The sequence below is a fragment of the Tachyglossus aculeatus genome, chromosome X4, assembly GCF_015852505.1.
Source record: "Tachyglossus aculeatus isolate mTacAcu1 chromosome X4, mTacAcu1.pri, whole genome shotgun sequence".
In the NCBI taxonomy this organism is placed as follows: Eukaryota; Metazoa; Chordata; class Mammalia; order Monotremata; family Tachyglossidae; genus Tachyglossus; species Tachyglossus aculeatus.
The window spans coordinates 13,915,318-13,932,675 of NC_052098.1; the positions used below are offsets into that span (position 1 = coordinate 13,915,318).

The 17,358-nt window shown below is 42.9% G+C and overlaps 1 protein-coding gene across 7 annotated transcripts in view; it reads right to left on the minus strand.

Annotated features, from left to right (window-relative positions):
• The window catches only part of PIP5K1B (phosphatidylinositol-4-phosphate 5-kinase type 1 beta), a 353,976-nt gene that overhangs the window by 65,291 nt on the left and 271,327 nt on the right, over window positions 1-17,358 (minus strand). For all 7 annotated transcript variants that reach the window (XR_005456606.1, XR_005456604.1, XR_005456605.1 and 4 more), the window contains 4 exons: window positions 9,014-9,225; window positions 7,158-7,241; window positions 6,985-7,033; window positions 1,162-1,246 (listed from right to left, as the gene is read on the minus strand). Coding sequence is in view for 2 of the 7 variants with exons in the window: in XM_038769761.1 (XP_038625689.1) it covers window positions 1,162-1,246; window positions 6,985-7,033; window positions 7,158-7,241; window positions 9,014-9,225 (430 nt within the window). In the remaining 5 variants the exon portion in view is untranslated. The remainder of the gene's footprint in view (window positions 1-1,161; window positions 1,247-6,984; window positions 7,034-7,157; window positions 7,242-9,013; window positions 9,226-17,358) is intronic.

The following is a 17,358-nucleotide window of genomic DNA, read 5'->3' on the forward strand; positions in this document are numbered from 1 at the left end:
CCACTATGTCATCTCTTTACGGTAATTAACGGAATTAACACTGGGTAATTCAGTTACACACTGAGCCCAATGTGACACTGGCAACTCTTCCTGTAACTTTGTAACAGGGAACTGCCCTGCAGGAAGCAAAGGTCTGGGGCGGGGTGGGAGGAAGGCTGGAAATTATTTTTGTTATAAATCCCATCCAGGTGATAGGCGACAAATTTTTCATTCATTCATTCAATTGTATTTATTGAGCGCTTACTGTATGCAGAGCACGTGTTATGTGTACTAGGGAGTTTCAGCTCTGTCATGTTACACCCTATTGAATCAGTGAATGCATAATATTGGCTGCAATATCCTAAAAAATCCCTAAGTGGTATGCAAGAGATAATGGTCTTCTCAAAGTGCCTAACTGGGAATAAATTTTAGCACCAGGAGAATTGGGCTCAGTATCATTATTAATACTACGAAAATGATGAAAGAATATTATAATCAAGAATAATACTTTAGGAGAAAAAAAGTTAGGTCTCAAAAGTGAAATGTAATTCAAATTTAATCTCCAGTGCTGCAATTTTTTCCTAAGGGAATTTTCTGAGCTTATAGTGGCTGCTCAGTGCTCTCTAAGATTGCAGAACCAAGGAGTTATCTTTAGGAGGTTTTTCATTCTGTTGGTGTGTCATGACATCCTTGCTAAGCTCCCTTCAGCGGAAGCTCTATAAGGTGATAAAATTTCATTAGGCAACATGGAAAAGGCAGTTTACTTTTAAACAGTTAACCAAAGACTGGTTTTCCCCTTAGGAAGCTATGACTATGAATGATACTAGGGTTAAGCCACCTCAAACCAATCCAACTCAGATTTGATATTTTAAGAGAAAATAAAATGTAGCTATGTAAGCTGGGATTTAGTGGAACTAACAGTAGACTCTAGATTGTTATTATTAAATTGATGAAATGAGTCAGTTGTGGATTTGATGAATGATGTTGAGAAGGCAGAAATCATAATCTTACTTACCACTTTTTTTAGTGTCAAGTTGAATGAGGAATTGAGGATCAATGCATGTATAATGCATTGATGAATCTGGAAGATACACATGCATAGCAGAGGCTGCTCAGGATACCTGAAAATGGTCCTTTTTATGGTTGTAGTCATAGTGATGGCAACCACATTAAACAACTTACCTTGGATTTTTTTGAAAACTCTGGAATTCATAAACTTTAAAAATCTGTCTGCATAAAAACTTGGTCTATGTACTGATACAGTGTCCTGTAAAGACAAAACAAGTATCCACACATTGATTTTTCACAGATGAAGGGAAATCTATGCCTGGAAACACTCATCAGATACTGTTTGATGAAGGCATGACAAAATATGAAGTCAAGAATGATGACTGTACTTTGTCAATCATTTTACATGTCACTAGAGGAGCACTAGAGAAGCACAAACTATACTGGTGTGCAGTATTCAGAAAGGGGGAGGAGATACCCTTCCCTTTTATATCCAAGTGATGATCACTCCCCCGACCTTCAAAGCCTTATTAAAATCACAACTCATCCAAGAGACCTTCCCTGACGAAGCCCTCATTTCCCCTACACCCTCTTCCTTCTGCATCACTTTTCACTTGGATTTGTACCCATCTTCAGCCCCACCTATGTACATGACCAAAATTTATTTTAATGTCTGTCTCCCCTTCTAGACTGAAAGTTCCTTTTGGGCAGGGAACATGTCTACCAACTCTGATATAGTGTACTCTCCCAAGTGCTTAGTACAGTGTTGTGCACACAATAAGCACTCAATAAATATCACTGATTGATTGATGTTTGAGCAAGAATGTCATGTAGTCTAGGATGCAAAGAGTAAACAGTAACAGCCCTGAAAAAAGTGCTCACTACTGCAAAACTGAGAATTGTTTTCAGTGTGAAAAGTATTGTAGGCCATAAGCAGGAATGCTTTCAGCCAAATTTCTACACATAGATAATATACATGGTCAGAAGTATTTTTTCTCTAAATGTGAAGGGTAACAAGACAAAAATTTGACCCTAGATTTTTGCCACACCATCTTTTGGTGTGAACAAAGCATAATATAGCCACCAGCTGGCAGGTGAATGACACAATACATAGCACCAAACTCCTGAGTGACATCACGGACACTCAGGCCAGATGCCAGGGAGTTTCAAAGTGGATTCAGGCGATCCACTCAAGGCTTCCCGCTTTTAAGGATGTGTCAGAATTTCGGGGTCGGGTCTTGGGTCCAGGTCCAGGCACAAATTATCAAAAAGAGGCCTGATTTCTGGAGATTTAATAATAATTATTATAATTGTGGTATTTGTTAAATGCTTACTATGTGCCAGGCACTGTACGAAGCCCTGGGGTGGTTACAAGAAAATCAGGTTGGACACAGTCCCTGTCCCACATGGGGCTCACAGTCTTAATCCCCATTTTACAGACAAGGTAACTGAAGGCACGGAGGCTTGAAGTGACTTGCCCAAGATCACACAGCAAACAAATGGCGGAGTCGCAATTAGAACCCAGGTCTTTCTGACTCCCAGGCCTGTACTCTATCCACTAGGCCATGCTATATGGAGAAAATTCCTTATATATTCCATGTATAGGTGAACTAAACTATCAATGGTGGTATTTGTTAAGCACTTCTTATGTGCCAAGCACCATGCTAAGTGCTGGTGTAGATAAAATATAATCAGAGCAGACACAGTCTCTGCCCCATATGGAATTCTCAGTTGTGGCCTAGTGGAAAGAGCACAGGCCTGGGAGTCAGAGGACTGAGTTCTAATCCTGGCTTAGTCACTTGCCTGTTGTGTGACCTTAGGCAAGTCACTTAACTTGTCTATGCCCCAGTTTCCTCATCTGTAAAGTGGGGATTCAATTCAATACCTGAGCTCCCTCCAACTTGGGCTGTGAGCCCCATGTGGGATGGGGATTATATCCAACCTGATTAACTTCTACCTACCCCTAACAAATACTATTATCATTACTGTTAAGATGGAGGTAAACCAAGAATTTAATCTTCAATTTACAAATGAGGAAACTGAGACAGACAGAAATGACTTGCCCAAGGTCATACAGAAGGCACAAGTGGCAGAGTGGGGATTAGTACCCAGGTCCTCTGACTCCCAGGCCCGTGCTCTTTCCACTAGGCCATGCTGTGTCTCTCGCTCTACTCTTCAAATACGAAGGACAACTAAATACATGCATACCTATGAAGCTGAAATTACTAATAATTAATTGAGTTAAATAATTAAGCTAAATTGTGAGCCCAATTTTCCTGATATGTATGAAAAGAAACAAATTGGCATAAAGGTGGGTAGCAGCAACTAAGATAACCATAAATGGCCTCTTGGAAGAGGTGGGGACTGTCACTGGGAAAAAGACTGAGAAGATGGATGGAGGATACCATTTCCCTGGGTCAGAGGTATACACCGCTCTGTGGTTTAGATGCACCTCATGTATATCTTGGCATGAGCCAAAGAATGGGAAGGTTTGACCAAGGGTGAGGTAGGATGGAGTCGGGAGAAGCCATTTTCAGGGCAACTTTCAAGAGAAAGGAAGAGAGGAGAGAGAGAGAGAGGAGACGGGGGGAGGGGGGAGAGGAAGAAGAGAAAGGGGAAGGGGAAAGAGAGAGAGAGAGCACTGCTGACAGCCTTCCTTCTAGCCTGGCATAAGCCTACCTGGAGGGTAGAGTCCTGGAGAGAATTAGGGCTTACACTCCCTCTGGGCTCAGGAGGACATGGCTAGCACCCAAAGGGGAAGAACAGAGCCCTATGGTTAATTTTTTCAAAGAACATTGGTTGAAAGCAAATGGAAAGTGAATTCTGAGAATAAAAGCAGGGTTAATGAAATTGAAAACTGTGTTGATTGAGGTGAATGCCCAGTTCTGCAGTCATTAGATAGAAAGTAGTTGTAATTATTAACAACTATCACACTGGTTGCCAGCAAGTGAACTGCATCCCAATGCTTAGTCCAAAGCTCATCAGTTTCGGTACAATATTTAGATGTAGGGTTTCAGGGAGGCACCGTTCTTCCCAAATCATCCTAGTCACAGTTAAAATGTTTTCAAAAAACACCATCAACAAAACATCAAATAAACAAAAATTTGTGAAAAATCTCAAGCTGTTCTTGTCAGAGAGGTGGGCAAAAAATCAACAAGCCCCACGGCCCCAAAGCTCTCTCGACACTGGAGCTCCAGGGAGACAGTCTGATGGGAGGGGCCACCCCAACATCTCACCCAACACCACTGGGAGTGAAGGCATACTGGCCCACAGAAGCAACCAGAGGCTGCCTCCACAGTATTTTGAACCTTAGGGAGGTTGTAGTAGACTGTCAGCTCTTGGTGGGCAGGGATCGCGTCGACCAACTCTATTGTAACGTACTCTCCCAAGCGCTCTGCACACAGTAAGCGCTCAATAAATACCACCGATTGGCTGATTGTGGTGTTTTCTCACCCAGGATAACTGTTGGCCAACGTAAAGTTCCTAACATCTGTTCCCTGAGCAAACTGCACAGGTTCTTGATTAGCTGAACTTGAATCAGTTTTCTCATTCTGATGACATTTTCATTGTTTTACCAGTCTGTCCTCTCCCAACATACCATGAACCCCTTCGGAAGACATCTGAATTGAGTTTGACATAATCACCCCAGCACCCAGAATGATCCTCTACACTTGGTAAATGCATAGAAACATCAGTAATAATAAGAGTTGTATCTTCATGCTCAGTGGATTTATAGAAGGTGGCATTTTAAGCTAAAACAATAGGCTCCATGGGTCCCGAGGATAACCTTCCCCTATCTGAGTGCTGGTGACAGATCCATACTCTTCAGAGAGAGTGACTGCTGTATTCATGGCGGCTTGGGCAGGCAAGAGAATCCCCTGCCACCCACTGAGCTGCAGTTTGATTTATGGGTCGGTCAAGTGACATCAACTTAAAAGTCACTCCACTATATATATGTTTTGTTCTAGTGTGAAGTATACATCTAGGTACATTGACAGGGGATTCTATATAGACCTACTTCTCCATTTGGGATTTAGGGTAAAATCCCAATAGCTGGATACTGGATAATTCACTCCTCTCTAAATTGAAGTCACCAGCATTTGCCAGCTATTGAGATCCCATTGAATAGGCTTTGTGATGACTGGAAATATCAGCTGCTTGGAAATTGGAAATTAGTATTTGGTCTTGTGAGCCATGAATGCATGAGAATTTGTTTACTTTGTAGTGAATCAAGGATCTGTGAATTACATCGGGAAGAGAGCAAAGAAGGAGTGAGACTTTTAAACAAGCAATCTCGTGTTTCATCTCTACGCTGATGACACCCAAATCTACATCTCTGCCCCTGCTCTCTTTCCCTCCCTTCAGGCTCGGGTCTCCTCCTGCTTTCAGGACATCTCCATTTGGACGTCTGCCTGCCACCTAAAACTCAATATGTCCAAGACTGAACTCCTTTTCTTCCCTCCCAAACCCTGCCCTCTCCCTGACTTTCCCGTCACTGTAGACGGCACTACCATCCTTCCCATCTCACAAGCCTGCAACCTTGGTGTCATCCTCGACTCTGCTCCCTCGTTCACCCTCACATCCACTCCGTCACCAAAACCTGTCGGTCTCACCTCCGCAACATCGCCAAGATCCGCCCTTTCCTCTCCATCCAAACCACTACCTTGCTGGTTCAATCTCTCATCCTATCCTGACTGGATTACTGCATCAGCCTCCTCTCTGATCTCCCATCCTCCTGTCTCTCCCCACTACAGTCTATACTTTACGCTGCTGCCTGGATCTTCTTTGTGCAGAAACGCTCTGGGCATGTTACTCCCCTCCTCAAAAACCTCCAATGGCTGCCAGTCAACCTACGCATCAAGCAAAAACTCCTCACTCTCAGCTTCAAGGCTCTCCATCACCTTGCCCCTTCCTACCTCACCTCCCTTCTCTCCTACAGCCCAGCCGGCACCCCCTGCTCCTCTGCCGCTAACCTCCTCACTGTACCTCGTTCTCGCCTGTCCCACCGTCGACCCCCGGCCCACATCCTCCCCCTGGCCTGGAATGCCCTCCCTCCACACATCTGCCAAACTAGCTCTCTTCCCCTCTTCAAAGCCCTACTGAGAGCTCACCTCCTCTAGGAGGCCTTCCCAGACTGAGCCCCCTTTTTCCTCTCCTCCTCCCTATCCCCCCCGGCCCTACCTCCTTCCCCTCCCCACAGTACCTGTATATATGTTTGTACAGATTTATTACTCTATTTATTTTACTTGTACATATTTACTATTCTATTTATTTTGTTAATGATGTACATTTAGCTTTAATTCTATTTATTCTGATGACTTGACACCTGTCCACATGTTTTGTTTTGTTGTCTGTCTCCCCCTTCTAGACTGTGAGCCCGTTGTTGGGTAGGGACCGTCTCTATATGTTGCCAACTTGTACTTCCCAAGCACTTAGTACAGTGCTCTGCACACAGTAAGTGCTCAATAAATACGACTGAATGAATGAATCCTTCCTCATCATTCTGACAAGTAATCAAGGTCCTTCCTTTCCTAAAGCAGCTGGCTCAGGTTCCTAGCAGTCAAAATGAGATATCTGATAGTTTCTATCCACATAGTTAGAAGAGCTTTATTGGGCTCTGCTGAGTTTTGGATCAGTCAGGTTTTTATCATATACCATTTCTTCACTCACACAGAATCTCCAGTTGAAATGGAAGCAGTCTGCAAGGAACTCAAGTCACGTATCGTTGAATAATGCATCAAATCAAATGAGATAAATGCAAAGAAAATACACTTTGGAGACAGCTACTGTAGATCTGTCTCTACTACTGCAAGCCTCTGTCTCCCCCTTTTAGACTGTGAGCCCACTGTTGGGTAGGGACTGTCTCTATGTGTTGCCAATTTGTACTTCCCAAGCGCTTAGTACAGTGCTCTGCACATAGTAAGCGCTCAATAAATACGATTGATTGATTGATTGATTGAATTCTACTGGCAAAATACCAATATGAAAGTAGCTTACCCCATCATAAACAAGTGCTTTCCAGGAATGTTCTAACTTCTTCATTAACCTAAATGCCCAAAGACAGAAAATCAAAATAACTTTCTAAAATCACTCCAGTTTACTGAAAATTGAAACCAGCCAATAGATTAATTTTGAAATATTTTAAGAGTATTTATTTCAAGACTCCTTACCGATATGACTGTAGAATATCGATGATGCCCATGAACAGAAGTAGCTTTTCTCCTTTATGACTCTTAGCTGGAATACCTCCCATTCTGTTGATGGAACAGAAGGGAAATGCTTTTATTATACAGTGTGCATTAGGTAGGTTTTATCATGTCAGTGAGAACCTGAAATGAAATAAAACCAATACCTGCATTGTTGAATGAGCCAATAATGAAGGACAAGAGGAACATCAGGAGGGCCCATTCCTGGCTCTCTCCCATTTTTTGCTAAATCAAGGAACGAAACATGGGCTCATAGCATGTCACAGACTGTGCTGACCAAAGTCTGGATTTACATCCATTGCACTACTTAGTGGAAAGAGCATGGGCTTGGGAGTCGGAGGTCGTGGGTTCTAATCCCGGCTCCACCACTTGTCAGCTGTGTGTCTTTGGGCAAGTCACTTCACTTCTCTGTGCCTCAGTTACCTCACCTGTAAAATGGGGATTAAGACAGTGAGCCCCGTGTGGGACAACCTGATAACCTTGTATCTACTCCAGTGCTTACAACAGTGCTTGGCACATAGTAAGTGCTTAAGAAATAGTATCATTATTCCCCTTCTAGACTGTGAGCCCATTGTTGGGTAGGGGCTGTCTTTATCTGTTCCTAAATTGTACTTTCCAAGTGCTTAGTACAGTATTCTGCACACAGTAAGCGCTCAATAAATATGACTGATTCAATCATTCATTCAGTCGTATTTATTGAGCGCTTACTGAGTGCAGAGCACTGTACTAAGCACTTAGGAGAGTACGCTATAACAGAGTTGTTAGACATATTCTCTGCCCATAAGGAGCTTGCAGTCTAGAGGGGGAAACAGGCATTAATATAAATTAATAAATTACAGATATGTAAATAAGTGGTGTGAGGCTGAGGGAGCGGTGAATAAAGGGAGTAAATCCAAGTGTAAGGGCAAAGCAGAAGGGAATGGGAGAAGAAGAAATGAGGACTTAGTCAGGGAAGTCCTCTATCATGAAAGGAGGAGTCCAGCCCCGTTCCTAACGCCACAGAGTCAGGTTATGACTGCCTCTCTCTCCCAGCCGTCACTGTCCATCATCTCCTAAGGGGGCAAGTTATGGCCATCGACTCATTGGCTACATCCTTTGACATGACCTTACACAAACTGATTTAGTCCATTTCGATGGCAACTGACAGCATGGATGACCCAATCTGCGATATAGGGTTGGGTGGAATAAAACCAGATTCAAAGAACTTCATAGATCTTATTATTATTACTATCATTATTATTATGGTTTCAAAGCTGGCAGTTTCCTGTGAAAGCTGTTCTTGACATGGCCATGAATCAAGAAATCGCCACACCAGAATCCTGATGATTTCCTGCGTCTAAGATTGCCGTGTTCAGAAACTCACATAGAAATGCCTGTTCTTGTCTTTGGCTTTAATTTTCCTGTTAACTTTTGTGAGTTTAACAGATGCAAAATAATGCCAGACTTGTTATCATATCTGGCTAAGGCAAGAGACTACACCTGCCATCCCTGTAGTACCAGAACAAAAGAATTCTCTGGATGGAAATAGAATGCCTTGAATTACTATCAAAATTACCACTGTGCACTTTGAGACTAGATAACCAATCACGGTTGTTATTCAGAAATGATCTTCTGTGTAAATTTTGAGTACTCAGTAAAAAATATTTAAAAAGCACTGGAATTATTTCTTGTCTGCCGCACTGTTCTCATGGCTTCATTTTACTATTCTGTTACTCCCAGAAGCAAAGGAAGGCTAATAAAACATTAGGGTTGGCATGCTTTCGAGGTGGCATTACTACTATCATTGTTTTCGAGGGAGATGTGGGGCGACTTGCACTCACGTGTTTGTACTCTCTGTGGTGACGGAGTCTCCAGACTTGCCAGGACCCTGTATGGATTCCATCGCAGTAGAGTAGAGGACTTTCTGTGCGCCAGGTCTCTTAGCATCCGCTGCATTCTGAGAGCTTTCCCCTTCCTTTTCTTTCAGAGTATGGTTTAACACATGGATTCCCAGCAACAGACTGTAGTCCATTATTTTGAAACTTTCCAAAACCTGGAAGAAGACAACAAATCTGGTGAACCGAAAACTAACACAAGGCCCTCCTCTTTCCAAGTGAAAGGCCTGGGAAAAAGAGCTCCAAAAATTCCAGCAAGATACATTGTCTACACAGGCCGGATTGGAGATGCAGCACCAAAATGACAAAGGTAAATCCCTTCAAATCACAGGTCTAGATTATTGCCTCCATATCAGCTCATGCTGCATATATCAAGATGAACAGCTGTGAATCTAGAGTCTTGGTCAAAAGGGTTCCATGGCACACAGTTGCCATGGGATCAAAGCCAGCTGAACCATATCCTTGCAGCCAAGGCTTGGTTGGAGCCTCGTTTACTGGGATTAGCACAAGTGTGAAAAGGAGCAGGTGGCTTAGAGTTAGGGTGAAAAGCAGCATGATGGCAGGCCACACCCACCATCACACTATCCGGGAAGTATTCCCCTTTTGGGAAGACAGGGATAATACCGACCACCTACTGCTCCTGCAGAATGCCTCTGTAGTTATCGCTGATCCCATGGTGACTAGGCGATATCAGATCTCCAAAACTGGAGGATGCACTGCCTCTGACTAGTCAGTCCCAGACTAAACAAAAGTTGGCTGTTGTTTGAAAGCTTGGAAATGGCATTTAAACAGAATAGGAAATAAGTATGACTATGATTAAACTTCTTGGCCAGGTAGATCAACAAAATTGAGAAAGGTAGCACTAGAATATAAATATATTGACAACAGGAACCATGTTGTTTCTTTTTACTGTATGCTCCCAAGTGGTTAGCAGAGTGTTTGGTAAACAGTACATGCTCAAGGGTGATGAAGATGGAACATTTTAGTACAGAGTACATTGTTGTTAGCAAAGCTTTGATGTTGTGCCACTGGACAATAGAGTTACATAGTTTAGAATCAGTCTAGTTGTGGAGGTGCAAATCATGTTATTTGAGATCTAGCAAATATGGCAGGTCATAATTAACCTAAGAGTCTGTAAATGTTTTGGGGGTCAGGTGGAAGAATTTTTAATATTTTCATCAGTGTCTAGGTCACCATTTCCTAAGTAGCCTCAAAGAGAGTATTGTTCCACACAAAAAGAGTGATAATGAAAAGAGGCAACTGTAGACCCCATGTCCACTCACGAAGGCAGTACACATACTGAGTAAATACTATTAAGATTTGGGAATCCCTTTGGGAATTAATAGAAAACTGGGGAGACAATCAGATAAGGCAAGAAGGAAAAAGAAAAAAAGAAATTTCTTCCTACATTCTTTGTAATGGCTCCCAATACCTATGGAGACAGAAATCACCCCTAAGAGATCATCCAAGGACAAAACAAGGAAAATCACTTTCAATTGCAATGGGCAAGCAAAATAATCACTCATAATTAAGTAGCGTTCTCTGCTTTTTCAAGGAGATTATCAGCACAAACAGTGTTCTTTGGGAAGAGGAATTTAAACACATATTATAAACCCAGTTCATTTATGATCTCCACTGCCCGACTTCTGTGGTAGGATCTGGCCATAAATAGTTAGAAGTGACCTTTATCAGAAACTGAAATAATTTTTGCTATGGTTGTGCTCTAAGAACTTTCAATTAATCCTAGAAAGGATCACAATTTATCCGTCCAAGCTCTGAAATATTTCCAGCATTCTGTAACATAATATAGGCTGATCAGATTACTCATCCAGGATTCAAAATTATGCCTCAAAAATCATCTTGAGGTAGACACTTCCAGTGGACTTAGTGTCTATACATTTGCCTTAAAAAATAACAGGCTCAGGGGCAAACAGATGCCTTTTCATCTAGCTTAACTAGAGTTCTATTTCCTTGTTTCCAGAAAAAGAAAAAACATGATTAAAATGCACTTAACTGGAAATCGTGTAAAGTTTTGTATAGGAACAAAGCCTCTTTTAGAGCCATTCCATTCTGATATGATATGAATAACACTCAGAAAGACAAAGCAGTTCTAATGTTTTCAGAAACAGAACCTCAGGATTAAACAGGCTCACATGAAAAGATGAGAAGAAAAGAGAATTCTCCCTCCCCCCCCGCTGCCCTTGAATAACTTCCTTGGCCCAGAAAATTTTGGATTGGTAAATTAGGTAGAATCCTAAGCAAGAAATGATAAAGTCACTTCCATGTTCATAAAAAGTGTCAAGAAAAATAGCCATAATATCCAACAGTAAAGCCTGCTGTACTACAGCCGGTTCATGTTCAAACAGCAGGGCATGATAAATGTCTTATGATTACAACACCTGTGAACTACACAAGCTTTCTCTAGAACCATAAAAATGGAGTGAAATGCAGTCAGCGTTTTTTGCTTAATCCAGCCCACCCTTCAGGTCTCTTATGAACACTACCCTCGTACCCAAAACCAAAGAGAATCTATATTTTCCGCTTCTTAGGCACACAAGTGAGAGGTGATTCAGGGTGAAGTGGTTTCACTGGAAATTAGGTTGCATCTGATGCGGGTCAGAGACATGCAGCTCATGGCATTCAACCATGGAAAGTCTTGTCAAGGTTTCTCTCTATGGACAAAGCTAATAGCAACTGTTCTCTCTGTCTACAAGTACTTGATGAAGTTTTGGAGGTTCTAACCAGACTTATCAAGTTTGACACCTACTCCCCATTACTGGATCCCATCAAAAACACTTTGTGTAAAAGCTAGCCATTCAAAATAATCATAATCATCACTGGACTACAAATGTGCTTGGGACCAGATCAAAATGCAACTTCCAAAATGGGGGGGAGGTGCGGTGTCGGGGGGAAAGAAGGCCCAGCACAAAAGAACTGCGTGGCTCAATGGAAAGAGCACAGGCTTTGGAGTCAGACGTCATGGGTTCAAATCCCGGCTCCACCAACTGTCAGCTGTGTGACTTTGGGCAAGTCACTTAACTTCTCTGTGCCTCAGTTCCCTCATCTGTAAAATGGGGATGAAGACTGTGAGCCCCCGTGGGACAAACTGATCACCTTGTAACCTCCCCAGTGCTTAGAACTGTGCTTTGCACATAGTAAGTGCCTAATAAATGCCATTATTATTAACTGTTTATTCCAGCACCAGAACTGAAGAATAAGCAGCAAACCAGTCTTGGGCAGCATAATGCTTCACCCCAAGTTTACCCACACTATGAAAACAGCAGAAGCACATGCTAAAGGTTAAACTTCCCTAAATGGATCCAACTCAGCGAGCCTTCTCATAGGAAGTTTCACCCACAGATTGAGCCCTCAAATACTCGCTAGGCTTGCCTGCACTTCACAACTGCAAATGACTACCTACTCAGGCAACAGGTGAAAGCAATGAGAAGAGCAGCAAATGCAACACCACCTAATTACAGATTGAGTTAAGGGCAGTCCAAGATCTTAAGAGCCACCTAGTGCAGGCTGGTGGACTGAGTCCACGTACCAACTGGTTCACTCTGGCCTATGGACTGGCTCTAGGTCACCGCTAGAGTCACTGGCGAGGCTGTAATATTAGCCACAATGGCTCCGAGTTTACTATTGGTGCTGCCACCTAAAACTCAACATGTCCAAAACCGAGCTCTCTATCTTCCCTCCCAAATCCTGTCCTCCCCCTGACTTTCTCATCATTGTGAATGGCACTACCATCCTTCCCATCTCACAAGCCCACAACCTTGGTGCCGTCCTTGACTCCTCTCTCTTATTTATCCCACACATCCAATCCGTCACCAAAACCTGCCGTTCCCACCTTCACAACATTGCCAAGATCCACCCTTTTCTCTCCACCCAAATTGCCACCTTGTTGGTTCAATCTCTCATCCTATCCCGACCAGATTACTGCATCAGCCTCCGTTCTGATCTCCCATCCTCCTGTCTCTCCCCACTTCAATCTATACTTCACTCTGCTGCCCGGATTATCTTTTGATAGGGATGCTCTGGGCATGTCACTCCCCTCCTCAAAAATCTTCATGTGCATCAACCTACACATGAAGCAAAAACTCCACACTATTGGCTTCAAAGCTCTCCATCACCTTGCCTTCTCCAACCTCATCTCCCTTCTCTCCTTCTTCAGCCCAGCCTGCACACTCCACTCCTCTGCCGCTAACCTCCTCACCAGGCCTCATTCTCGCCTGTCCCACCATCAACCCCTTGCCCACGTCCTACCTCTGGCCTGGAATGCCCTCCCTCCACATATCTGCCAAACTAGCTCTCTTCCTCCCTTCAAAGCCCTACTGAGAGCTCACCTCCTCCAGGAGGCCTTCCCAGACTGAGCCCTTCTTCCTCTGCTCCTCTGCTCCTCCCCCCTCCCCACTGCCCCCCTCCCTCCCTCTGCCCTTCCCCCTTCCCCTGCCCACAGCACTTTTGTATATTCGTACATATTTATTACTCTATTTTATTAATGATGTGCATATATCTATAATTCTATTTATCTATCTTGATGGTACTGACACCTGTCTACTTGTTTTGTTTTGTTGTCTTTTTCCCCCTTCTAGACTGTGAGCCTGTTGTTGGGTAGGGACTGTCTCTATCTGTTGCCAAACTGTACTTTCCAAGGACTTAGTACAATCTTCTGCACCCAGTAAGCACTCAATAAATACGATTGATTGAATGAATGAATGAGTTAACAAACCCCAGCCTGCATCTGTGGCAAACCTGGACCCAGCTAGGTGTTGCTGCAGGCAGGAGGAGAGACACTTGACTAAGTCTCTTTCTGCCGCCCTGCTCTTCACAGTGACAGCTGGGAGAGGATTGTTTGTCTGGTCCTCGAACAGCCTTGGGAAACTCTGAACAGCCTTGGGAAACTGGATAAGTGGTCCTCTGGCTAAAATAATTGCTCACCCTGGTTTTAAGAGTGGGAAAATTGATGGATCTAATGCCTGTAAACTGTTTTGAGATTCTTGATGAGAAAGTATTACATGAAGTACAAAGGACTTCAAGGCTTTCCACCATCTGGCCCCACTTTATCTATCTGGTCTCTTATCTGCTATTCCCCAGCTTGCTGTCTTCATATTTCTTTTTTTATGATATTTGTTAAGTGCTTACTATGTGCCAAGACACAAGCAAATCAGGCTGGACACTGTCCCTGTCCCACACAAAGTTCACAGTCTAAATTGGAAGGAGGAAGATTGAATCCCTAATTTACAGGTGAGGCAACTAAGGTACAGAGAAGTAAAGTGACTTGCCCAAGGTCACACAGCAGCAAGTGGTGGAGATGAGCTTAGAACTCAGGTCCTATGACTCCCAGGCCTGAGTTCTTTCCACTAGGTCATGCCGCTTTCCCCCAATCAACCATCTAGTAACACCTCACCCTCGACTCTTCCGCCTCTTTCCAAGCTCATGCTGTTTTCCCAGGCTGGAATTTAATACTTCCCCAAATCAGACAGACCACAGCAATCCTGACATTCAAAGCCCTCCTAAAATCCCAGCACACTGAGTCATATGATGCACCCTTCAACCATCTAGAGCACTTACAAACTTATTTACACCCTCATGGGCAGTGCTGTATGTATTTTGACAACACTAACTGTGAATATTTTTATGTTTCTCTCTGCCTTCATTAAGGCGTAAGATCCTCTAGACTGTGAGCTCCTCATGGTCAGGGCATGTGTCTATCAACTCTGTGCTATATTGTCCTCTCCCAAGCGCTTAGTACAGTGCTCTGCACACAGTAAGCACTTAACGCATACGATTGATTGAGGCAGGGAACATTCTGCTTTATTATTCTGTACTTCCAAGGCATCTAATTTAATGCACTGTGTCAGATGGGCACTCAATAAATGCTGCAACTACTACTACTACACAAGGAGTTTAGTATCTAATGGAGAAGACAGATGTACAAAATATTTCCATAAAGTGGAAGCAGTAGGAAATTTAAGCAACCAAGAGGAATTTGCACATATACCCATATTCTCTCCCATTTCCTCCTTCTGCAATTTATTTAAATGTCTGTCTCCCACTCTAGTCTGTAAGTTCCTTGTAGGCAGGAATTGTGCCTACCTACTCTATTAATCAATCCATGTTTATTGAGCACTCACTATGTGCAGAACACTGTAGTAAGCACTTGGGAGAGTACAATATAACAGAGTTGGTAAACACATTCCCTGTCCACGCAACATGCTTACAGTCTAGACGGTCAGTATTGTATTGTACTCCCAAGCACTTAGTCCAGTGCCCTGCACACAGTAAATAATACCATTGAGTGATTAATTGATTAAAAATATAACTGCAGTTGCTCTCAATTGGAGATCCCACCCTGATTTTATTAATCATACAGTGGTAATATTTAAGTATAGGTAATTAAGCCTGGCTTTGGGATGGAATAAAACTAATGCAAAGTCTAAAATCACTCTTAGAATTCACCATTTTGGCTATAACTCAGAATTTCCTTCTACGAGTGTGGGTTTTGTTAGTGTATAATACTGTTTTTAATTTAATTTAATTTCCTCCATAAAACTCAGTGTTCTTTGCTAATGTAATAAAAGGAAAACACAGGCTGTGATGAGCAATACAGTTTTTGCTGGGAAGGCAGCCTGAAATAATTGTTCAGCACTTAGTCTAGTTATGGCAATAATGGATTTTTCACCTTATCCTTGCTTTTAAGATGGGGCTTTAGAATTTCTGGTAATAAAGGATGAACCTTGCCAATGGACATTTTGTGAACATTTAAAATGTTTTAAACAATGAAAATTTACATTAGTCTAAAAGATCAACATATGAAAACATCCCCAAGGAAACCTCAACATGACCTATTTTGTCTCCTTTTTTCTTTTAAATGAAAATGTATCAATGCTGTAATAAATGCCGTAAACACACTGAACATGTATTACTCTCTCCCCTTTCAAAACCTTACTGAAGGCACATCTCCTCCACGAGGCCTTCCCTGACTAAGCCCTCCTTTCCTCTACTCCCTCTGCCTTCTGCGCCACACTGACTTGCTCCTTTCATTCATCCCCCCGACCAAGCCTCACAGCACTTATGTACATATCTTTATTTATATTAATTTCTGTCTCCCCCTCTGGACTGTAAGCTCATTATGGGCAGGAAATGAGTCTATTGTTGTACTGTACTTTCCCAAGCACTTAGTAAAGTGCTGTGCACACAGTAAGCTCTCGGTAAATACGATTAACTTAGTAAAGTGCTGTGCACACAGTAAGCTCTCGGTAAATACGATTAAGGGAGTTGTTAATAATAATGATGGTATTTGTTAAGCACTTACTGTGTGCCAGGCCCTGTACTAAGCGCTGGGGTGGATACAAGCAAATCGGGGTGGACACAGTCCCTGTCCCACATGGGCCTCACAATCTCAATCCCAATTTTACAGATGAGGCTACTGAGGCACAGGGAAGCGAAGTGACTTGCCCAAGGTCACACAAATGAGCAGCAAAGGAGGGATTAGACTTTCTGACTCCCAGGCCCGTGCTCTATCCACCTCATCATGCTGCTTCTTGGAACATAGTACCTCTTCATTATTGCCAAGTTGAAGCAATCGCCATGCTATGGAGGATCTCCAACTTGGATCTCCAGTGTTTTGTAAAGAAATATTATTTGTCCTAGCTTTATTAGTGGAGGACTGAAACCCAAGAAAGCTGACTTGCTCAAGATCACACAAGGAAACACTGAAATTCTCAGTTTTTGGTAAGGTAATAAGAAATCTGGTCATGTCGGGGAGGTCAGGCACTGAGCTTCCAGTGGAGTTGAAATCTCCTTCAAAGCCTTTTTGTCACATCTTCTCCAAGAGGCCTTCCCTGATTAAGCCTTCTTTTCCCTGGCTCACACTCCCTTCTGCATCGTCCATGCACCTCAATCTGTCACCTTTGGGCACTTGATATTTTCCCCACCCTCAACCCCACAGCACTCATGTACATATCTTTCAATTACAAATGACTTATTCATATTAATGTCTGTCTCCCCCGCTAGACTGTAAGCTCGTTATGAGAAGGGAACGTGTCTGCTAATTCTGTTGTAGTGGACTGTTCCAAGCACTTAGTACAGTGCTCTGCACATAGGAAGCGCTCAATAAATATGATTGATTGAGGGACAAAAAGAGAAAGGAGAAGACAGAGAGGAGGAGAGAAGGAAAGGGAAAAGAAAATAATAATTGAAGGGGAAAAGGAAAGAAGAAAGATGAAAGGGAGAGACTGCCACTATTCTCCACCACGCTCAATAAATACAATTGAATGAATTAGGGT